A 25,278-nucleotide genomic window follows, 5' to 3' on the forward strand; every position below is an offset into this window, starting at 1 on the left:
CACAAAGACATTTTATAGGTATCTGAAACTACAAAACTATCGTGTTCTGTTCAAAAAAGGATACCATTAAGTATGTTGGGAAAACATAAACTGACTTAAAAGAATGGATTCACTGAAGGAGATTCAAGATTTTAAAACTGGAATCTTGGCCACATGGTAAATTACACAAGACCAAAACAAAAGCAAAAACTCCATTTGGAAAGAAAAAACATTGCATGGCATTTGTGTGCTCTATCTTGAGCCCAATGACACTACATGATTCCTGATTCTTTTGAAGTGCATGGGTTCAGATGTTTCTAAGGTATCTGGCGCAATAAAGGTCTGTACACACTCTGAACTCTGATCACAAGCTTAACTAAGTATGGAGACAAGTGAAACTTTCAAATGTCCTAACATATAGAAAGCGGTGCATAAAGCTGAAGAAAGATTCTGGAGGAATAAATTGATAACACCAAATAATTTATGTGGTTACTTGAAAAAGAATCAGTCTTTAGAAGTATGGGCCCTTCTGACCTTGTGTGCTATTGGACTTGTCTGACAACAAGAGGTGAAGGAATTCTGTGGCTCCATTGTCTCAACTGTGGGATCTAAGAAAACACTGGCAGGACTCATCAGAGAGGTTTATGAGCCTGCAATTCAAAGAGATTAAAAGGAAAATCTAGGGAGCTTCTTTCACACTGAAGAATAACATTAAATAACTATTAGCAGCTTGGATCAGTAAAGCTTACTAGGGCTCTCGCTGGGTCATTCACAACTTTCTAAAAGAGGAAAGGTTTTTTTCAGCTCCATTTGGGAATCAATAAATATATCTTACTTCTTACAAGACAATAGGATTCCAAGTCTTTTTAAACTGCCTCCTAATGATAGTAAAATGTCTAAAACAACTCTTTGTTTGCTGCCTAAATAATTAACTTCCTAATCCCAGGAAACCTTTTCTAACTACAGCTACAATTCAAAAATAACTAAATAAAAATAACTGGAATAAGCAACAGAAAACCATAGGAGAGAGGGATTCAATTTGATTCATTCTAGCTGAAATATCTAAAACTCTCATTAAACCTCACCCTGTCCAAAAGATCAAGTCCATCTGCAATTCTGTTCTGACTATTCAAGTACAGCAATGTCATGTTACTCTAGATCAGTAATTCCCACAACGCTCCCAGTTAGCAATAAGCCCATTGCTTTATTTTTAATTAAATAGGGAGATCCAAGGTTTGAGGCAGTTTCAAATGCTTCAAGTTTATTCCAACGTCTAAAGAAATTATCTGCATATGTAAGTTAAAGCAAAAAGTAAAGTTTAGTGTCTTAGTAATCTTCCTAAATTAAAAGCAAATAATTTAAACAATCACTTTATTCTTAAAAATCATCAGGCTATCTATGATTAAGTGTTTCATATCAGCAGTAAATTTCCTTGTCCTTAAATAAGCCTGTCCTTAGAAAAGTCTCTAATTTAACAGATTCAGAGTCAGGGCAACATTTACCTTGAAACGTCTTTATTAAAACATAAAAACCCTAGTTATGTTAGAAGAAATTAAAGAGTCATACTTGCAAGACTTTTGATACTTGAAGAAAAAGGGCAACTTGTAGTGTTTAGTATGAATGTGAGAAATTTCTGAGCTTTTAAAACTGGGTGTGAACCGAATGGAACTCATTCTACTTCATGATTGAACAGCTTCGGGAAGGGACAGAAGTAGAGAAGTACACCTGGCTTCTCATTCTGTATCCACCCCCCCCCCCCAAAAAAAAAACCCCAAAACTAAAAAAACAAGCCTTGTTCCTTACTATTTGGGACTTAAAAAACCAGAAGTCCACAACTGATGCAAAACCTAGGAGCCCAGCCCGGAGATTAAGAGTCAGGGAGAATGGCTTTGAATTACTACGTGACCTTAGTCAAATTACTTGACCTCTCTGAGGCTCAGATTCTTTCTCTTGAAATTAGATATTAATACCTTCCTTAAAAGGCTGCTAAATATCGTTAAGCATTTAAAAGGCAATTACCACAGTTCTCAAAGACCAGGCTTTCTACTCCTGTAAAGAGTTATACCTTTATAGAGTCACTATGAGCCAGAACTGACTTGACAGTGAGTTTGAAGTTTTTGGTTTTGAATGGTCAATAAATGGCAGCCACTTTAACATTTATTATCCCATGTTTGTGTTGACCTGAATATACATTCAAAAAACTAAACACAAACAACTACACCACATTCTATTAAGGGGAGGGAGGGAGGATTCCAAGTACCACAGTTTAGGAAGTCAGTAATTCTTTGCCTATCTGGATTCGTAACTGTGCTATGACATTTATGTACTTTGCTCTTGTCAGTCCCATTGAAACGTATTCATGATTATCAAATCAACAGTGTGTACAGAATTTCAGAGCCTCGAGGTGGGGGACAGACTTGAGTTGCACTTTGAACAACGAATAAGCTGTGACGTAAAATGGAGGTATGTGGTCCATTAGAAAAGTAATCTGCAACCAAGGTTACATATTTCCCTCTCACTAAAATTCCAAGTGACTAGTTAAGTATCCGATTGGGAGGCTGGAGTCAAAATAAATAAAGACCAATCAAAATGTAAACAATGTGGGAGGGGGAAGCAGAAGAGAATGGAAGGCCAATTAGCAAACAGTAGAAATCATCTGTGTTTGTGTTATAATCTGGTATGGTTTACTGTGGTAGCTGTGGGAATAACAATCACATAAGGAAAAAGATTAAAAAGTTAGAAATGTTACCATTTCTCATTAAATAGTTATATTTAGATAAAAAGAAGCAACTAAAGAATATAATATGAAACCACATTGTCAAGTCTGAAAGAAAAAGGCAGCAAGACTAGGCCTTCATTTTGGATTCCCTAATTTTTAATTGGGCCAAGTACCCAAGTTGAAACTGGGAGAGTAAAATCGGAGACATCAACGTCATAAAAGCCTTTTTTTCTACTAATAAACCAGAAAATCCAATAGTGTTCAAGGACACCAGAGTTAAAACTATCAGCTTGCTTCCCTGATTTTAAGACTTGAAACTCGTCAAATTTTTATTCGAAATCATGAAACTGAAGTCTTTCAAAATACATTTTAATCACAAAGTATTTGCATCAAGTAAAGTGGCAGATATGAGTTGGCACCTTTTTGAAAACAATAACTGGTTTGTTATTTCTTCTTATAATACTGTTAAGATTATTTGGAAGAGGGATCATCACAGACAGATTTCTATTTCTTCTTCCTGTGAAAAAAATGCCAGTCCCTGACTTGATGAATTTTGTTTTTTAAAAATCATTTTATTAGGGGCTCACTCAACTCTTATCACAATCCATACATACATCAAGTGTATAAAGCACATTTGTCCATTCATTCATTCATTGCGACTTGGTGAATTTTCTGCATCATTTCATAAACTTTTCTCAGACACATTCACCCAAAAATTAAATCAATAAAAATATACCTGATGCTCATCAAGTTATTCCGAAAGCAAATTTTTATAGCCAAGTCTGAAATTTCAAAAATCAAGTGGAAACATCTACGGACATGAATGGGATCCCTAATCTTAAGCACTCAAATATTTTGTGAAGTCCCATTTTAATACATAATTCGCAGAACTGGCCTTTAGTCATTATTCCTAACAGTAATCTACATTCCTATTATCGACAGTTAGAAGCCTCTGAGTATTATTTTCCTGCTTATGGAATTAAAACACTGACATTAACATGCTTTTCATGACGGATTCCTAAGGCAAGCGACTCCACTATAAGCCTCCCCCCAAAGGCACCCAGCTCCAGCTCTGAGTCAGCAAGCCCAGCTGCCTAGATTAAGTGCCCATCTTCCACAGGCCCCAAAGCACTCAACCCATAAATTCTGTGGGCTGGAAAGTCCACCAGTTTGTCTCAGCCTTGGGCTCCTGGTTCTGTTGCGCTGCTACTCCACCGCCCCTGCTTAGAGGTCACAGTTGTCTCCTGGATCAAGGAGGTTCATGGTTTAGGGATCTCTGGATCCAGAGGACTCAATCCACTCCTGGCTCTTGCTAGTAATGGGACAGCCCAGCCTCTTCTACCCTGGTGGTGTAATGGTTAGGTAATGGGCTGCTGCTAATAGCAGTTGAAAACTACTGGTGGCTCGGTGGGAAAACATGGGCCTTTAAATTCCTGTGAAGAGTTACAGTCTCAAAAACCTACAGGGCAGTTATACTCTGTCCTTCACATGAACTATGAATAGGCATTGACTTGATGGCAGTGAGTTTGGGTTTTTTGAGAACTTCTCAGAAGATCCTTTTTCCCCCAGCAGGAGAGCAATCACATGTAGCCCGTTAACAATAATTTACAAGTGAATCCGATCACCGTTTTCCCCCACCTTGTTCATGCCCATGCAGGAAAAGGTGGTGGAAGTTACAGAGACTTTGGCTAGAAGAGGCTGTGTACAAGGTAAATCAAGACCAAACAAGGAAGCGATCTTAAAATTCCACCAACATCTATGTCTCTGCGTTCTCTGTGGCCATTGCAGTAAATCACTGAGACAGAGTAGAGAATGTTGCTTGAGACAACACACCTCAATCTGCTTGCCTAATAAAGGACAACATGAATACACAATTATAATAATAAGAAATTAGTTAATCAACTTCAAGAAAAGACATTCACTTCACAATGTCTGACCCAACTCACCCTCAGAGCCAGCCTGTTTTCGGTGCCCAAGTAGCTGGCTAATCATGCAGGTGAATTTGCTACATTACAAAGTATTTCACTAATAGAGGACCAAGATATATCTTCACACAGAGTAAATCCTTGGATTATGAAGGTTCGACATGGGTTCAACTAGTACTTAAGAAAAAACTGCCACAAAGTCAAGTGTACTCAAAAGTGTGAGTTTAATATGATAGCTCATAATAAAGAGCATACACTTCTTTGTGCCTCTCCACATTGTGTGACACAATGGATCCCCAGCTAAAGGAAAGAAAATGGTGTCTACTGATTTTAGCTGCATCATATTGCTGTTAACACTGTTTTGTGTGTTTAACTTGGTATTTGGCTTAAATTTTCCTCCTATTTACTCTTGTAATCATGCCTCAAAGTGTAACTGATGCATCAAATAAAAGGAAAATGTTTAAAAATGAAAATACGAAGTGGAAACAAAATGACTGAGAAGAGGTGAAACATCATTGGTCAAAGGAAAGCACTAGGCTACAGCTACAGCTGATCAACATCACAATAATTTGAAAGGTTAAAGTGAAAATAATCAGCATATGAGCGTTTCTGCCCAATGAAAGATACAGTTATTAACAAAGAATGCTGTGGTTTAATAACTGAAATGAAAAGTCTATTGATAATTTGGTTACACAATCAAAATCATGAGTATATGCCAATTAGCCTTATTTTAGTGCGAGGAAGGACGTACATTTCAAAAGAAGGACCCACATTCAAATGAAGCAAAAATGGTTCAGGGCATAAACGATCTAAGAATGCTGTTGTTAGGTGCTATGAAGTTGGCTCTAACTCAGAACAATCCTCCCGACAACAAAACAAAATACTGCCTAGTCCTGCACCATCCACTCAATTGTTCTTATGTTGGAGGCCACTGATGAAGCCACTGTGTCAATTCCTCTTGTATGTAGAGGGTCTTCCTCTTTTTCACTTCCCCTCTACTTTAACAAGCATGATGTCCATGACTGGTCTCTCCTGACAACATGTCCAAAGTATGGACGACGAAGCCTCGCCATCTTGGCCTCTGAGGAACACTCTCTGGGTACTTCTTCCAAGGTAGATTAGTTGGTTCTTTGGGCCGTCAATGGTACTTTCAATATTTTTCTCCAGCATCACAATGCAAATGCATCTATACTTCTTCAATCTTCCTTATTCAATGATCAACGTTCACATGGAATACACAATTGAAAACACTTTAGCTTGGGTTAGGTGCACCTCAAAATCTCTTGCTTGCTTTTCAATACATGACAGAGGTCTTGAGCAGCAGATTTACCCAATGTGAGACTGTATATTCTCGAGTATAAGCCAACCCAATTATCAGCCAAGGCACCTAATATTACAACAAAAACTGCAGAAAAAAATATGCTGAAAAACTCGGCTTATGCTCGAGTATATACGATATATCGTTTGATCTCTTGCTTCCATAAGCATTGATTGTGGATCCAAGCAAGATAAAATCCTTGACAACTTCAATCTTTTCGCCATTTATCATGATGTTACAGTATTGGTCCAGTAGTGAGAATTTTAGTTTTCTTTACATGCAATTGTAATCCATACAAAATGTTGCAATCCTTGAGCTTCATCCGCAAGTATTTCAAGTCCTCACTTTCAACAAAGTTGTGTCATCTGCATAAGCCTTCCTCTAATTCCAAAGAGGTGATTTTCACATAATCCAGCTTTGCTGATTGTTTCTCAGTATATCAGATTGAATACGCGTGGTGAGAGCACACAACCTGACACACACCTTTCCCAATTTCAAACCATGCGGTATTCCCTTGTTCTATTTGCACAACCGCCTTTCGATACGTGTACAGTTTCTGCCTGAGCACCATGTGGTTTTCTGGAATTCCCATTCTTCTCAAGGCTATCTCTAGTTTGTTATGATCCACATGGTAGGCTGCCTTGGCCTATTCCAGCAGTTCTCAACCTGTGGGTTGCGACCCCTTTGAAGGTTGAATAACTCTTTCATAGAGATCGTCTAAGACCATCAGGAAACATATTTCCGATGGTTTTAGGAACCGTGACACCGCTCCTCTGTCTCCAGGCGTGTCCACCCACATGTAGATACACCCACATGTGAGTACCCAGTGTGAAAACTGTTACCCATGCTACACCATGCTTCAAGACAAAATTTCACTTATTTATAATTAGAAATAAATATTTCACAATATATAATTATATATTGCTTTTGTGATTCATCACTATGCCTTAATTATATTCAATTTGTAACAATGAAAATACATCCTGCATATCAGATATTCACATTACAATTCAAAACAGTAGCAAAATTATAATTATGAAGTAGCAACAAAAATAATTTTATGGTTGGGGTCACCACAACATGAGGAACTGTATTAAAGGGTTGTGGCATTAGGAAAGTTGAGAACCACTGGCCTAGTCAATGAAATACAAGTAAGTATTGTTCTGATATTCTCTGCTTTAAGTCAAGATGTATCTGACAGCAGCAGTGATATCCTTTGTTCTACATCCTCTTCTGAATTAGGCCTGAACCTCTAGAAGTTTCCTGTCATTATACTGCTACAACCATTTGTTAAATGATCTTCAGCAAAATTATACTTGCAAGTGCTATTAATGATATTGTTCTATAATAAGTGCATTCTGTTGCGTCATCTTTCTCTGGGATGGGTACAAATATGGATCTCTTCCAGTCAGCTGGCCAAGTTGCTGTTTTATAAATTTTTTTTTGTTTTGTTTTTTTGGTTTTTTGGTGGCCCGTACAGGGAATCCGTTTTATAAATTTACTGGTATAGAATATTTGAATGTATCCAGTCGCTTCATCAGCTTGTTGAAATGTTTCAATTGGTATTCCATCGATGCCTGGAGCCTGGTTCTTGGCTAGTGCTTTCAGTTCAGCTTCTTCCTTCAGTACATAGGTTCATGCTATTACACTACCTCTTGAAATGGTTGAACATTGACTAGTTCTTTTTGGTATAGTGATTCTGTGTATTCTTACCATCATTTGTCTTAAACTGAAAGAACTAAAGAAAAAATTAGTCCAATGGACAGGAACCCAGGATTACTATACAGATATACTACCTCCATGACTACCTTGCAATGGCCTGACAGGTTCTGATCCATTGAGCAGGGATCTGCACTTGAAAGAATTGATCAGGTCCCCCCTTAACATCAATTCCCATATTTAGGGTCAACAGAGCCCAATTGAATGGGAGACCAAACTGTGTAGGGCAAAAACCTATGGGTTCAGATTGGGAGAGGATTTTTAGCAATGACACAACAGTCAAAGGGCTTACTACTAAAATCTACAATACCTTCCTAGACTGCAAAAAGAAGAAAACAATTAAACCCCTGAAGAAGTGGGCAAAAGACCTGAACAGAAGTTTCACTAGGGAGGAGACCTGAATGGCCATTAGACATATGGAAAATGCTCCTGATTATTAGCCATCAGAGAATTGCAAATTAAACAAGTATGAGATACTATCTAAAACCCTTGAGGACAGCCTAAATCAAAAAATCAGAGAGAAACAAATGTTGAAGGGGATGTGGCAAGATAGGAACTCTCCTCCACTGCTGGTGACCATGTAGATATGTACAGCCACTGTGGAAAGCCATCTAGCAATATTTAAGGCAAATGGAAATTGTTACCTTATGACCAGCAATCCCGCTGCTGGGCATATACCCAGAAGATAAGAAGTAGACCAAGACCAGTGGTCTGTGCTCCAATGAGTACTACGCATCACTAAAAAGCACCGATGATCGCATGAAGCACCATGTCTCATGGAAAAAGTTGAGGAAATGATGCTAAGTGAGCTAGCCAATCACAAAAGGACAAAGTGCAACATGAGTCCACTGAGGTCAGTATAATCAGCACAGTAGATATAGAGGAAAAGCAACTTGTCTCACACTTTACAGGCTGAGATACAGACAATCAGGCGAGGGTCAAATCGAACCCAAAGATGTACGTGTCATTCCAACACAAAGAAGAGGAAAGGTGGGGCGGGAGGGCGAAAAGGGAAAGAAAAAAAAAGAGAAAGACAATGGCACTGGGGGAGCAGGGCACTAATCCACCCAAGGGGAGGGTACTGTTTATGTCTCAACAGAAATGGGAGTGTGAGTGTAGACCATACCACAGCATGCCAAACCTTGAGGGCAACATAACCACATGGAACAACTCATGAAGAGAGGTCTACAGGGCCGGGCCCCAATCAGACCCAAACTGACACCCTTTCCACCTTAAGTATGTGCTACCTACAGGTTGGGGAGAGGAGCCAGCCTGCCATGTCCATATAGAAGCAAACTAAGAAGGAAACAGAGAGAGTGATGGACTAGACCCTGTACTGGTACACCAAGCCCTGAGGATGACGTCCCTGCATGGAGCTACTAAGGCACAGAGAGGACCGTTGCACTAACAACAGCTTGAGACATGATGTCTCCTCACTGGAGCACACCAGACAGAGGACAATACTGGGGCACACAGCAGGGAGTGTATCCGGACTGACCACTCCTACAGTGGAGCGAACCAGGAAGGGAACATAACAAATCAGGAACGAGAGCAAAGCCACACCATAAGCCCCCTGAGGAGCCCCTAAAATAGACTTCAGGCTAGGAGGGGCCATTCCCGGAACCCTCCAGGACCGGTGGGAAGATACTCATAAAGGTCAACGGACAGATCTAAGCTTATATATGCTTTTGCTAAGTGTTTCTATTTTAATTCAATCATTTATTTGTTTTCTTTTTGTTTTGTCTGTTATTGTTGTTTTGTCTATCAATATAAGACAGGAATGGGAAGCAGGCCTCAGGAGAAAGCAACAGGCCCGAAGGTTCTAGAGGGACCTGAGGGAAGGAGTGGTGAGCAAACAATGCCATAGACAGGGAACAACTAGGGAATTAAAAGCAACAAGAAGGAGACTTAGAGATCCGGGGCTGTTGGAGCAACAGAAATCTAGCTGAGAGGATTTACGAAGAGGCAGAAGAAGGGTGAGTGTGATGGTGGGGCAGGAGGAAGGTAAAAGGAAACAGAGGAAAGGTCTAGAAAGCAAAGCTATGGATAGACGTGTAAACATAAGTGTGCATTTATATAAATATATTAATTCATTAAAATAGAAGTATTTGCCTATGTACATATATTTATATGGCAATACACTGAGGAAGTAGACAGACTTTGGGCCTCTGCTCAAGTCCTCCCTCAACACAAGAACAACACTGTTCTCACAACCTGCCATTCTGTGATGCTCACTTTCCCAACAGGGTAGCTGAAGACAAAATGGGAGCATAAGCAAATGTGGTAAAGATGGTGCCTGACTATCAAAAGATACAGCATCGGCTCTTAAGGCTTAAAGTTAAGCAAGCGGCCATATAGCAGAGAAGCAACAGCCGACTTGGAAAAAACACACCAGCCTGTGTGATCACGATGTGTCAATGGAATCAAGTACAGGTACCAGAAGACTAAAACACAAAATATATTTTTTTGAGAACAAGGGGGATGGAGCAGAGACCCAAACCCGATCTGCAGACAATAAGACACCCCCTCACAGAAGGGTCATAAGGAAGGGAAGAGTCAACTAGGGTGCAGTATAGCACCGATGAAACACAAATATTCCTCTGGTTCTTTGCGGCTTCCTCACGCCCCACTATCATGACCCCAATTCTGCCTTTCCATTGTAGCTAGACCAGAGTATGTGTATTGGTACAGAGAAGAGCTCAAGATACACGGAATCCAGGTCAGATAAACCGCTCAGGTACAGAAATGGGAGTAGTGACACCAGAAGGGTAGAGGGAAAGTAGGGAGAGGAGGAAGGAGGGACCTATTGCAATGATTGATGCATAATCCCCTCTCCCTGGGGGATGAACAACAGAAATGTGGGTGAAGGCAGACAGTGGTTGGTGTAAGATATGAAAACAATAATAATTTATTATTTATCAAGGGGTCACAAGTGAGGCATAGTGAAAAAAAGAGGAGCTGATACCAAGTGCTCAAATAGAAAGTAAATGTTTAGAAAATGATGATGGCAACATATATACAAATATGCTTGATAACGATTGATGTATGGAATGTTTTAAGAGCTGTAAGAGCCCCCAGTAAAATGATTTAAAAAAAGAAAAAGAAACCTCGTGGGTTGAGCCTCAATGTGGAAGTGTACTAGCACAGACTCCTCATACCAACGGTGTCTGGAGTACTGGGTCATTCAGAAAATTGATGATGATGAGAGTGCAATCTACTCATGCAATCGACAGTGCTCACTTCTTTGTTTATATGGGTTTTCACTTTCTTCCTTGTAGCTTCTTTTTTTTGTCTTTTTGTGTTGTGTATTGTTTGTTTGGCTTCTGGTTGGCTTATGGCTGCTATTGATGCAGTTGGTCTTATAGCGTTTTGATTTTTTTCACATTACAACCACCAAAGTGAACCTGAGATGTGCAAACCCCAGGGGCCAGCTAACAGAGTCTGGCTCCTAACGGAGTCTAGCCCCAATTCAAGAACAGTTAGTTCTGATAACATGGCTCTGCTGGATATTCACTTTTATGAAATGATCACTGAAGATAAGAATGCTACAGCAAAGTGTGGAGAAGGAAGTAGATGGTGCCCCACTCTCAATCAAAATAGTGTCTGGGGTCTTAACGACTTGTATTCAAACAAACAGCCATCTGAGCCAGGAGTCAACGAAGTCCACATGGAATTAGCACAACAGCTTGTGTGATCCAAAGACGATAATTACAAAATTTGAATATGGTGAAGGGGAAGATATCAGAGCTAAAATTAGTAACACCGACTTGGTAGAAGGATATGGAGGACAGAGGAAGTTCCAAACCCATGTGCATAGTATCTAGTCAGACTGAGCCTTTGGCAGATCCCTTCTAACTTACAAGCAAGTCTTGAACAGCCTTACTGTCAGGCAGAGACCATTATAACCTTAATTACGCTGAATCAAATGCAACACTTGGCCAGTTGACCTCCCTGTAGACCTGGCCTGAATTTGTTCTGGGTGCAAGTATCAGTTACTTGTACCATGACAGAAACGTCTTGCCTGGCTTGTTGAATGTTGATGGGGGTCTTTTATTTCTTACTCATTATTTGTATTTTTGTCTTTATATTATTATTTTCTCCTTACCACTTTATTTAGATTTTGTATTTTATTGTTTCTGTTGGGTTTCCCAGTTTGTGAAGCTTAAGAGGAGTGGACGCACAATGATAATAACGGAATGTAAGGGTTTATAGGGGATGTCGGGGTCAGGGGTGTGTGACAGGGAAGGAAAGAGGATTTGGGGAGCAAACAATGAAGGCAGGAGGGGGTAAGTAGCAATAGAACTGATTGTGACTGCACAACTCATTTTAAAGGTGATGTAACATTGCGTGTGTTTGTGTGTAGAAATTTCTAAAATTGACATAATAATTGTACAATTCTTCTTGATATGATTGAACAATTGAATTAAACTGTATGATCTGTAAAGTATGTGCCAATAAAACTGTTGGGGAAAGAAATAAAGAAAAGAAAATTTAAAGCCTTGAACTCAAGTTGTAATATTGAAAGATAGAAGGCTAGGCCTACAGCTATTGCTTGGGAGTAATTTATATGGGAATTTCATACTTGTGTATCTGAGGGTACTTTGCCTTAAATAAATGCTGTTTTTCCATTATTTGCAAGACAAACGTAAAAGCTTAGGTTATAATTACATTTTTGGAAGATTGGTTCTTAGAACACTTTGTCCCTAGTGTTGAACATTATAACCTGTCCAAGAAAAGTCCTTTAAAGATTTTCCTTATGCTTCACTACATACCCAGACAAGTTAGCATGTTAGATGACCTGCAGCCCTATGTAAAGGTCATATTTTTGTCCCCAAAACTACATTCATAAGCTAATAGATCAGGGAGTCGTAAACCAAAAGCAAAACCAAACTCAAACTCATTGTCATCAAGTAGATTGTGACTCATAGTGACTCAAGAAGGCATGATAAAGGTTCCATTGTGGGTTTCTGAGAGCCTTTTTTTTTGGTTTTTTTTTAAAGACTATAATTCTTTTTTTTTTTTTATTAATCAGTTTTATTGGCTATTAATCACATCTATACAATTCAATAGTTCAGTCATACTAAGATCTATATCACCGCCACAATCAATTTTAGAACATTTTCTTCTTGTACAAGACTATAATTCTTTACAGGAATAGAAAGCCTCATCTATATTCCAAGGAGCAGCTAGTGGGTTCGACCCGCTAACCTTGCAGCCCAACTTGTAACCCACTAAGGCACCAGAGAATTACAGATTCCTTTAAAGCCTATTATTTATACCAGCCATTCTCACAATCAGAGCTACCCAGGAAAATCTAATGTACTTAAGAACGTTCAGGAGGAATGATCAAATGTATGATATATGAACTCAAGTTGTATGATATATGAACCAGTCCTACTAGCTTCAACAGTACTCATCTCTTCAGGATCTTCTCCTACAATATGCAATTATTATCATAAGGCTACCTCCGGAATGCTTTCTAGCATATAAGATATCAGTGGGAAAATAGTTCAGTATTAACCTTTAATCATGATATTTTAAAACATTTTTTCTATATAAACTGAGAACATTAAAAAATATTACTATATACCTACATATATTGTCTTTCCTCAATAAAGTACCAGATTTATTTACTTTTATTACTGTATTATTTTGTGATGTTTAAGATGTTTTAGCATATTCTGAAGAGTTTCTCAAAGTGTTTTATATGCATAAAAACAAAAATAAAACTCACTGCCATTGAGTTGATTCCAACCCATCGCAACTCTAAGGTCAGATTAGAACTGCCTCTGGGGATTTCCAGGACTGCGAATTTTTGCAAGAACAGGAAGCCTCATCTTCCTCCCACAAAGCCACTGGTGGCTTCACAGTGCTGACCTGTGGCCAGCTTCCCAATTTGTAGCCCATGACTTCTAACTTTATATACGCATTAAAATGAGGGGGCTTCAAAAAGTTTGTGGAAAAATTCCATTGTCTTTTTAACTCCATTTTCCATGAACTTTTTGAAGTCTTTTTGTGTACAATATATATATTTTTTAAAAGGAGCCCTGGTGGTGTAAGGTTATGCACTGGGTTGAGATCTAAGTGGTAGGCAGTTTGAAACCACCAACAGCAGCAAACGACAAAGAATGGGCTTTTTATTCCCGTAAACAATTACTGACTTGGAAACCCACAGGAGGATCAGTATGAGTCAGCAATCACTCATTGGCAATGAGTTTGGCTTTTGTTTGGTGGTGCTGTTGGGTAAGCATTGGACTGCTAACCACAAGGTCAGTGGTTCAAACCCACTAGCAGCTCCTCAGGAGAATTTTCAGGTTATCTGTTCCCACAAAGTTTACAGTCTTAGGAACCACTAAAGGATCACTATAAATCAGAATTGGTTTGATGTCAATAGGTTTGTGTTGTGTTTTGTGTGTGTGCGCATGCCAATAATTTTATAACAATAATAATACATTATTTTTTCTTTGTTAGAGCTCAAGTATGTGTAATAAATAACTGACCAGCTAACCCTATAAAAGAACTGCATGCACCTGTTCTGATCACAAATTTGACATACAGACAGATTTAGGAACAGATCTTGCTCACAACCTAGGGTCTGCATTTATAAAATAAATTTACTGGCAAAAAAAAGATAACAATTAGCCAAGATTTCAAGCATAATTCTTATTTTTAAGAATATATTATTTGCTCAAAAGGGCAGAATTTGACAAGATATAAAGGCAGGAAGGGACAGAAAGTAAAGAAAAATGGAAATGAAAACATAGGGAGAAATTACGTAAGTACTGCTGCATTGCAAGGATTACAATTAATGTTATAAAAAAGTGTGTATGGACTGCTGAACGGAAAACTATATTACTCTGAAAACTTTCTCCAAAATATCAATAAACCGTCATAGCCACCCACCAACCTACCCACCCCTCTTTAGTTACATTATTTAATTGGTCTCATGTAAAGGCTTGTTCCTCCTGAGATTACAGAGAAGTAACTTAACTCCAGAACTTTGTCACTGTATAGAACCACTAAATCATCAAAGCCCTAAGTGACTGGAACATTACAAAGCTATCACTATTACTTCCCCAGGATCGACTGCTGATGCGTTTTTAATGTGCTTACAATCTGAGAAAATGTCCCACAAGATTTATAAACCTAAAACCCACACTCACTGTCATAGAGAAGATGCCAACTCCTAATAACCCCACAGGACAGGGTAGAACTGCTTCTGTGTGTTTCTGAGACTGTAACTCTTTAATGGAGTAGAAAGCCCTGCGTCTCTGGTGGAGCCGCTGATGGTTTCCAGCTGCGGATCTTGCAGTTAGCAGCCCAATGCGTAACCATGACATATAATGACATATAACTCCTTAGAAAAGTCATAAAGGCATGCAAATCTACTGAACAGATTAGTCTTCAGGTAGAGATTTTATAAATCCTAGAAAGACTTTCCAAAGTGTTCAGTGGGCAGTCAGAATGCAAAGCTGAGTCATGAAGAACTGCGTACCTTTCCAGGGAACACTGGAAGCAGCCGATGGAAGATACCTTAGAAACAGTATGGTAAATATGACCATTGGAAATTAACTGGTTACATTTATTAGTTAGCACTGTTTTCAAAATTTATAATCTCTGGTAACTGAGATTTCCTTTTTAGATTTTGCTTTTCTTCAGCCAGGGCAACATGGACGCAGTATATTTTCTAAGAAGTAGAAAGGAGAAAAAAATGTGTCCTCTGTACTGTAGATCATATGCCCCAGGTATTTTTCCCCTTTATTAGAAAGAGCTCATTGATAATTTCTTTTGTGATGCTAAGAAATATGGATGTCAATCCCTGTCGCTGCGGAGCCCTCCCTAGTGGAGCAGAGTGGGGTATGAACTGGGCTGCTGACCCTCAAAGCCACCAGCCCCTCCGCAGGAGGCGATGAAGTGTTCTACCCCCATGAAGATTTACAGTCTTAGGAACCCGGAGGGGCAATTCTACTCTGTCCTACAGGGTCACTGTGGATATGCCAAGGGTTCCTTCTAGTGATCTTTTAAAGAAATATATGCTTGTGGCCAATATTGATGTAGCTTTCCTTCCGAGAATATACATTCTGAGCTGTGAAATATAGCGCAGCGTTCAACATCAGCCAATGAAATATCTTCTATCTGCTACCCAAATATTACCAAACTCAGCTCTATTTTATGTGGCAAGTGAATGAGGGCTGGAAACAGGCATATTTAAACCAGATCATATGAAAAGAAAGTTTTACAATGAACTGTCATCACTTGCAAAGGGACTGCTGCATAGCCCTATTTCTATGTCCTGGGGCTGACCTGAACAAAAGAAGGCTTTGACTGGATGACAATAACTACTCCCTCTCTTGGCAATCTGTCCTGGTTTGAATGAATGATCACTCTCAGAGGTTCACTGCTAGAAGGTCAAGTTCATTTCCTTCTTTTGAAGAGCCATTTACTGATGATGGATCAACCAAGGAAAACTTAATGTTGGTATTCAAAAGAAAAGAAGTCATAAAACTAGACTTATTACCACATTTTTGAAACATCACTCTGGTATGATAAGTTTTTAAAAATGAGGTTATGCTCCTCTTAGAGTAAAGGCACTCTTGTTTCCTATCTGAACAGACTGACATCCATTTAAAATGGAAGCCAAGCAGTCTCACTACTTAAAGCCTCTGGGAAGGAAGGGAATCTGAGGGCCTTCAAGCAGTTGGTGGGAAGATTCCATCACCTTTTAATTCTATTGTCCCAGAAACATTTGAAGCACCCTCGTGTCTATTAAAAGAGCTGAGGCACAAAAATGTCAGAAAATGTATTTATTGTTCTAGACTAGCCTAACTTCGTAATCAGTCTTGAAAAATACGCAAACTAACACTATATAAATTCCAAGCAGAAAATCTGCCTATTGATCTGAATTATAAGAGCTCTCATTGGATTTGGTGTATCTAAATTTGTTTCTGACCTTATCAGGTACCTCTAAGAATTTACAGAGACGTTAGACAGCAACTGCTTCTATCACTACAACCGTGAAACCTAGGACTGAGGGTTCTAATAACTCCAGTTCTAAAGAAAAGCAGGACAATGGTGATCATTTGTTCTTCCAGCACCCCCTAACTTTGCTTCGTGTAATTCTCTGAATGGTCACTTTTAAGCCTGTTTCCTATTCCTTTCCATACCTGGTCTATCCCACCCTGTGTCCTACCACGAAGGAATGTTTAATTCCAGATTTCTCTCTTACCCTTTCCAAAGTAGACAGGTTTCTAGTCCATTTCTCTAAAATGATATTAAAAAGTACATAGGCTTCATGAAGTGTCAAAAATGCACAGTGACAGTGGAAGGGCATACCTGACGCTCCTCCTGAGGATACAGTTATGTGTGAATTATCTTTTCTTAAGCAAAAAGGCACTACATCATGAAGTCTCATATGTGCATGAAAGAATCCTCATCTGTAGAGTTCGGTGGACTTCAGGAAAGCAGGTAACTCTCACACACGATACATTCACATGTGCTGGTGCCACTAATTTCACAGCGACCATGCAGACCAAGGATAAAAAGATATGTCCATGAACAGAGTTTAAGCTCAAACAGCAGCACTTCATTGTGTTTGCAGAAGCACAAACACATTTACAAAAGACATGCTGTAAATGTGCCAAATGAAAATAGAAGCCAATATTTAAAATGTGTTTGGAAGCTAATGCACCTTCTTTGCAAAGATAAATGTCAACATTTTAAACATTTTCTAAAGAAACTATCTCATTCGTCTTAAAAAAGGAAAAACAAAACCAGATCTATTCACTGAATAGAAAAACAAATACTCCAGTTAGTTTAACAACTAGCTCAGGAGGACTTTGCACACAAAGGTATCACATATTGCTTAAAACAGATCACTTTACTGGGACAACACCCTCTGAAAAGAAATGGATGTTCCACTTATATCATTGGCTCTCCTCTTCTCAAAAGAAATATTCATAATCTTAGTGAGGCCCACTGCCATCAAGTTGATTCCAACTCATAGTGATCCCATATGACAAAGTAGAACTGCTTCCTTATGATTTCTGAGGCTGTAAGTCTTCATAAGAACAGGCAGCCTCATGTTTGTTCTGTGGAGCAGATAGCTGTTTTGAACCATCAACTCTGAAGTTAAGAGCCTACTGCCTATCCCGCAGTGCCACCAGGACTCTTAACCTTTGTAGTAGGCATCTTTAAAATACTTTGTGAGGTAAAATGATAATGAGTAATGTGAACCTGACATATATAAATCATATATGGATAAATTTTGGACCCAAACTTAATTCTAGCCCCAATCTAAGAGCAATTGGTTCATATGACATGACCCTGCTTGATGTTGGCCATCATGAACAGATCATTGAAAATATGGGTTCTACAGCAAAGTGTGGTGAAAAAACTAGATTGTGACTGGCTATCAGACAAACAGACATCTGGGATCTTAAAGGATTGTTTTCAAACAATGAGGCATCCAAGTGAGGGCTCAGCTAAGTCCACATGAAAGAGGCACATCAGCTTGTGTGATTCAAGAATTTTAAATAATAAAATTAAAATCTGAAGGGGGAAATGGTACTGGAGCTTAAATTGTGAACATCTGGCTTGCAGAGGCAAGTGGCTGACCGGGGAAGCCCAAACTCCACTTGCAGGGTTCACACATGGATCCCCTCTGACCACAGTTGAGGGATGTGAACAGCCTTGCCATGAGACAGAGAGCATTGTAAAGTCGACTGTGACAGATGTAGTTGTTTTAAAATGTAGCAACTTATCATACACTTTCCTAGTTTTTCATATTTTCAACTTTCTTTCTGATAGAGGTTTTTATCAGTTTTACTTTTTTCAATGTTCTCCTGTATATGAAATCCAGGAACGGTAAATCCAGAGAGACAGTAAGTGGATTACTGGTTTCTTAGGGGCATGGCAGGGGAGGTTAGTTGTAAATGGGGAGCCACTAGAAATGAGGATAAGAAAGAAGAAAATGTTTTAAAATTGATTGTGGTGCTGATTGTACAATTCTTAATATGACTGAACTATTAAATTGTATGATATGTGAATTACATGCCAATAAAACTGTTAAAATAATGATGTCCTCCAAAATAAAAAATTTTAAGTGTACTTAAGAAATCCTTTGTCCATTAACTACAGTAGTTTGAATGAAAATAATAATAATCATAAATAACTTGTGAGGTCTGATGGTGTGCTAGCATTGGCATGGACGAGGATTCAATAACTAGACAGTGAGCTTTTATCTACACATCACGAGTCGGTGTGAGCCAGGTGCACTAATGGAGAGGGCAATCGAGTGTTTTCCCCACGGGCTGTAACTGATGACTGACGTGCATGTTAGTTAGCGTGTAGGGTGCATACTGAAGGTTCAAATAGAAGGCTGAAATACTCCTACCCTAGGCCAGGGCAGAGATAGCCTATCACTGTGTGCAACTGCAGTTCATGTGTGACAAACCTGACCTACATTTCTCGCTTTCTTTTCACAACAGCTTGTCACGGTTTTAAGAAGCTATTTTCCAAACTGCACAAAAGAAATGACTGTTAAAACCAGTTAAGTAATCTGCGTTCTCAAAATGACAGAACAAGCTCACATAGTCTAGTCTAGAGATACGCATGAAGCCTAGCTTGAAATCATCTCAGAGGCAGGCAGCAAAGAGTGCGTCAGGATGCATCCCCTGTAGTCTCTTCCTTTAGAGGAGCGGTCCTCAACTTGTGGGTTGCGACCCCTTTGGGGGTCGAACGACCCTTTCATAAGGGTCTACTAATACATCCTGCATATCAGATATTTACATTATGATTCAGAGCAGTAGCAAAATTACAGTGATGAAGTAGCATTGAAAGTAATTGTATGGTTGGGGGTCACCACCACATGAGGAACTGTATTAAAGGGTCGCGGAATTAGGAAGGTTGAGAACCAAAGCTTTAGATGGTACTTCAGACAACAATGTACAGCTAAAATTATAAACCATACATAATGAAATTTAACAAAAAGGTTTTAAATTACAAAAAAAAACTAAGACTGTTTTAAATAGCTAAAACATTTTTCTCATTAGTTATAAAAAGTAGCTCTCAGTTTCCTGAGAAGCCACATTCTCCTAGTAATTTTGTTGACTTCTCAAAGGATATACAATAATCGCTGCTAAAAATAAGACTTAATTGAAAACAACTCTGGTGGGGAGGCATGGAGAAGGCAGAAATAACTTGGTGCAAAACACACAAACTCCCGGAAAAGGCTCCACAGGCAGGGCTGCAGATCACGCTCCAAAGAATGGCCAGGGGCCGGGGCTGCTCACCACAAGGACCTACCGCGCCGTTGCAGGTCATACTCTTTTTTTGTCTGTTCATTCCCTAGAACCTTCCACGCCTGATCAATTTCAATGAACTTCTGTATGCGCTCCTCCACCGCTCCTGCTGGCCCATCTGCACTTTGTTTGTCTGGATGATACTGCGGATGAAAAATAAGAAGAGGGGGTAATGAGGAAGTTAAGGAGGGGCAGGTAGGGGAAAAAACTTAACGAAACAAAACAATGGTACAGCTGAGCTCTACTTAAGAGAGAAGGTAATGAGAAGATGAAAACGCAGATGCCTAGGCAATGAGACAGCAGTATCGGACACAAGAAGCAAGGGCCAGGTTAATCAGACCACCGGAGTAGCTGTAAATCCAACAATGACATCATCTGTCACAACGTGCAAAGACAGCGTTTTCTGGATAATTTGCTGATAGAATCAATGGTCTCATGGACAATTTACCTAAGGAAGGTGACTAACACAAACAGAAGTAGGTACGTGCAAAACAGGACATAAAAAATGAAGAGTATGATTTTACAGAGTATGAAGTTTTCCTCATATAATATGCTTAGCAGTAAATATTGGAATTGGACTAAGCTTTCCTTATGAAATGACACCATACAATCATGCTTAAAAATAGAACTGTAGCTTATTTTCTTCTTCTGTCTTAGTCCTGGATTTTTTTTTTTAAGTTACAAATGCCTGAAGCATAGAATTTGCTGGAAAGGTTATTCTGGGTCAGATTTTTTTTTTAACCTTAATTCTTTTTTTATTTTTTTTATTTTAACAATTTATTGGGGCTCATACAATTCTTTTCACAGTTCATACATATACATACATCAATTGTATAAAGCACATCTGTACAGTCTTTGCCCTAATCATTTTTTTCCTCTTTTCTTCTTTTACATTTTATTAGGGACTCATACAACTCTTACCACAATCCATACATATACATACATCAATTGTATAAAGCACATCCATACATTCCCTGCCCCATCTGGGTCAGATTTTAAAATAAAATTTTAAATCCATAGGGCAACATTTGAATATGATTTAACTCTAACTAAAGAATCTTTATTATGTGAATTTCCTAAGTCTAAGAAGTTTTTAAGAGTGTTTTCAATGAGCAGTAATTTCTTTAATTTTGGTCAATCTACCATCCATTTGTCAGTCTGTTGTACTGCGGTGGCTTGTGTGTCACAGGTATTTAAAATACCAACAGGCTTGCCCATGGTGAACAGGTTTCAGTGGAACTTAGACTAAGGATTGAGTAGGAAGACGGAGTAGCTGTCAACTTCTGAAGGATGAGCCAATGAAAACTGTATGAATATGCTCCTTAGAGCGAGACTGGCTAGACTTCCTCTTACTTACTTCGAACATGTTATCTGAAGAGACCAGTCCCTGAAAAAAGAACATCATGCTTGGTAGAGAGTGGTAGTGAAAGGGGAAGACCTTCAAGGAGATGAATTAACAGTAGCTGCACTAATGCATGGGTTCAAATACAACAACAATCCTGATGATGATGATGTAGGGCTGGGCAGTGCATCATCCTGTTGTACAGAGTTGCTATGAGTTGGAAATGACTCAACACCACCAAACAACCACAAGAAATATTTTCCTAGACAATAGTAAATTTTATGACAACATAACATTTCTCAAATGGTAACATAAATGTGGCTCACTGGACATCTCACTTATATTATTCCCTTCTTTTTCCCATTCTTCTATGTTCTTTGTGGTTCTCCCTTTTCTTTTTATCTATCAGATCTTCTGAAAGAACCAATCACTCATTGGCTTTTCGGCAGTTTCTCAACAAACCCATATACACATAAAAAAAGCTCTAAATTTAGAGACAATGTATTCAAATAATTTGGAATAGCAATAGCAAACATTCAAATATGGAAAATCTTCACTCTCTAAGAAATAAGGAACCATTTAATAGTATTTTATTCAGAATTTCAACCAGGAATTACTCTACAAAAAAATAGAACATCTTTTTAAAATATCATTTTATTGGGGGCTCCTATAGCTCTTATCACAATCCATCCATCCATTGTCAAGCACTTCTGTACATATATTGCCATAATCATTTCCAAAACATTTTCTTTCTTTCTTGTTTTCCCCCCTCCCCTCCTCTCCCTCCCTCAGGAACCCTTGATAATTTAGAATTTTTTTTTCATGTCTTATACTGACCCACTTTTTTTTGTTTGTCCCCCTGGGAGGGGTATATGTAGATCATTGAGATCGGTGTCCTCTTTCCCCCCCCTTCCCCTTCCCCTGCTGGTATCGCTACTCTCATTATTGGCCCCAAGGGGTTTACCTGTCCTGGATACTCTGTGTTTCTATCTCTTACTGGCCTTGGGCCTTCACTCTGCACTCCCCCACTCATTCATATTATGATTTTTTTGCTCTAACTCTTTGATGCCTGATACTTGATCCCATCGACATCTCATGATCACACAGGCTGGTAAGCTTCTTCCACATGGGCTTTGTCATTTCTCAGCTAGATGGCTGAATGTTTAATCTTCAAGCCTTTAAGACCCCAGATGCTATATCTTTTGATAGCCGGGCACCATCAGCTTTCTTCACATTTGCTTACGGTGCAATGTAGCACTGATGAAACATACAGCTTTCCTCTGGTTCTTTAATGCTTCCCCCCCACTATCACAACCCTAATTCTACCTTACAAATCTGGCTAGACCAGAGCATGTACACAGGTACAGATAAGTGCTGGAAACACAGGAAATAGAGGACAGATAAACTCCTCGGGACCAATATTGAGAGTAGCCATACCAAGAGGGTAAAGGGAAGATGGAGGGAGAAAGGGGAAACTGATAATAATGACCTACCTATAATCCCCTCCCAGGGGGATGAACAACAGACAAGGGGATGAGGGGAGACATCAGGCAGTGCAAGACATGAAATAATAATAATAATTTATAAATTTTCAAGGGTTTGGAAAGAGGAACTGGTAACAAGGGCTCAAGTAGAAAGAAAGTGCTTTGAAAATGATGATGACAGATATGTACAAATGTGCTCGAGACAATGGATGTATGTATGGATTGTGAGCTCCCAATAAAATGATTTAAAAAGAAAAGAGAACACAAGAAATCACGAGTATTATGCCTGACTGTCCAAGTAGCAAAAGCTAAAGAGAGGGAGCTGTGACAAATAACCTGAAATGAGATTACTTCAATTCTCAATTTAGAATTCAGCAAGTATGTATATTTTTTGTCACAAGCAGACTATTAGCTTTAAAAGTAGATCTATTCATGTGCTGAAATCTTCTACAGAGCTGATTATCCCCACTAAATGGCTGGACTGCTAACTGCAAAGTGAGCAGTTCCAAAGCAGCAGCTGCTCTGGGGGAGAAAGATGAAGTTTTCTACACCGCCAATGGGCTACAGCGTTGGAAACCCAAAGGGGCATTTCCACTACCCTGTACTATAGGGTTGCTAAGTCAGAATTGACTCTATGACAGAATGCATATAGTTTAAAAAGTGATGGTGACAACTGGTTGCACAAAAGACTCATGAGCATTACACATGCTGAGGTGAGGTGAGGAAGGGAAGAGTGGCTAGGGAAACAATGTGAATTACCGTATATACTCGAATATAAGCCACCCCGAGTATCAGCCGAGGCACCTAATGATTACCTGGGAAACCAGAAAAACTGATTGACTGGAGTATAAGCCTCGGGTGAAAAATGCAGAAGCTATTGGTGAGTTTCAATAATCAAAACAAATGAAAATAAAATTACTAAAAATGGAGACATCATTGGGGTAATGCATTTAAGTATGTATTTTAAATAAGAAACATAAATAAGAGGACAAGTCATTTAACATCAGTAAGTGGAAAATAGGTTCAACAAAAATAATAAGGTATCAGCAATGATACCTTAAAAGTACTATTCCCTGAGCTCAGTCAGCAATCAAGCTAAAATGTAAAGAGTTAAAATCCTCCAAAACTGGATTCCTCATCATCATCCGTATCCCAATGCAGAGCTTCAGCTGGTGTGAGGCCATCATAGACGCTGTCCTCAATGAGATCGCTGTCATCACCATCACTGCTGTCATTTTCATACAGAGCGCAGTCTTTACTGACATCCATAGCATTACTAATATTACGTTTCTGGAAGGCACGTCACACCATGTCTTCTGGAATGTCTTCCCATGCATCTTGAACCCACTTTGCTATTAACTCTATGTCAGGCTTCATGAGATCTCCCTTTGTTAGCCGGGCTTGACCAGATGAAATCCATTCATGCCACTGATCCATGTATAAGCCAAACCTGTTTTTCAGCACATTTATCTCCCCGCCCTTCAATTAATCCCACATGTGTTTATCGGCCAGGCTGTCACAATAAACTATCTCACCATGGCATCAAAAAAGTGTCACTAGCACAAAAGGAGTTTTAGACCAGATAAATGACAGCGACAGTGACTTAGAATTACTCCCAGATTTGAGCAATAGCGGTTCATGGGGAAATTCATCATCCGACACTGACACTGATCAGGTAAGTGACGACAGCGACTATTCCGCACCTGAGCTCAGCAATGGGAGAACCTGGTGCTCTATTGTCTGTGGTACGGATCAGGCAGCTCCCCCAAGATTCCCATTTACTGGAGTACTTGGTATAGAAGTAGACATTGATCACAACAACCCTTTGACGTACCTACAATTATTTCTGACCCATGAGGTCATTGAAAAAATTGTTACGAAGAAAACCGGTACAAAGAGCAACAATCCGCTATTCTGCTTCATAAGTTTTCAAGAAGCAGAAAGTTGGAACCAGTGACTAAAGATGACGTTTGGAAATTTCTGGGCCTAATAATACTTCAGGGAGTGGTGGGGAAACTCCTGTGGAAATGGTATTGGACCACCAATAAATTACCTGCAATTCCATTTTTTGGCACTGTCATGTCAGAATACAGATTTTCCCTGATTATGAAATTTTTTCACTTCACAAACAATGAAGAATTTGGGTACAATATTACTGACATAATTAGATCGCCAAGGATGTTAATAAAACGATGCTCCTAAAAGTTACTCTTATGCTAAAGTTTAGGCAATCCTCATTTTTAATCAATATCCCAAAGTTAAAAAGGTTGTTAACATTAGCGTTCTTTCATCCATTTTCCTAATGCTGTAGCAAGTTTAGTAATGAGTCAGTGTCTATGTAACATTCTTAAATGTGCCACCAGTAAACAAGTACAAAACACTTTCATGTGAAAACTCTTAATCTCAATATTTTACAAGGAAGTCCCTGGAGAAGCCATGCTAAACTCTACTCCTAGGAGAACACATAGAAAGGCATGCGATTTTTAAAAGGCT

At 39.0% G+C, this 25,278-nt stretch overlaps 1 protein-coding gene across 2 annotated transcripts in view; it reads right to left on the minus strand.

Moving 5' to 3' along the window:
• Positions 1-25,278, minus strand: part of DNAJC24 (DnaJ heat shock protein family (Hsp40) member C24) — a 63,859-nt gene that overhangs the window by 7,266 nt on the left and 31,315 nt on the right. For both annotated transcript variants that reach the window (XM_075545953.1, XM_075545951.1), the window contains one exon: positions 19,964-20,102. In XM_075545953.1, coding sequence (XP_075402068.1) covers positions 19,964-20,102 — 139 coding nt within the window. The remainder of the gene's footprint in view (positions 1-19,963; positions 20,103-25,278) is intronic.

The sequence above is a fragment of the Tenrec ecaudatus genome, chromosome 4, assembly GCF_050624435.1.
Source record: "Tenrec ecaudatus isolate mTenEca1 chromosome 4, mTenEca1.hap1, whole genome shotgun sequence".
Classification (NCBI taxonomy): Eukaryota; Metazoa; Chordata; class Mammalia; order Afrosoricida; family Tenrecidae; genus Tenrec; species Tenrec ecaudatus.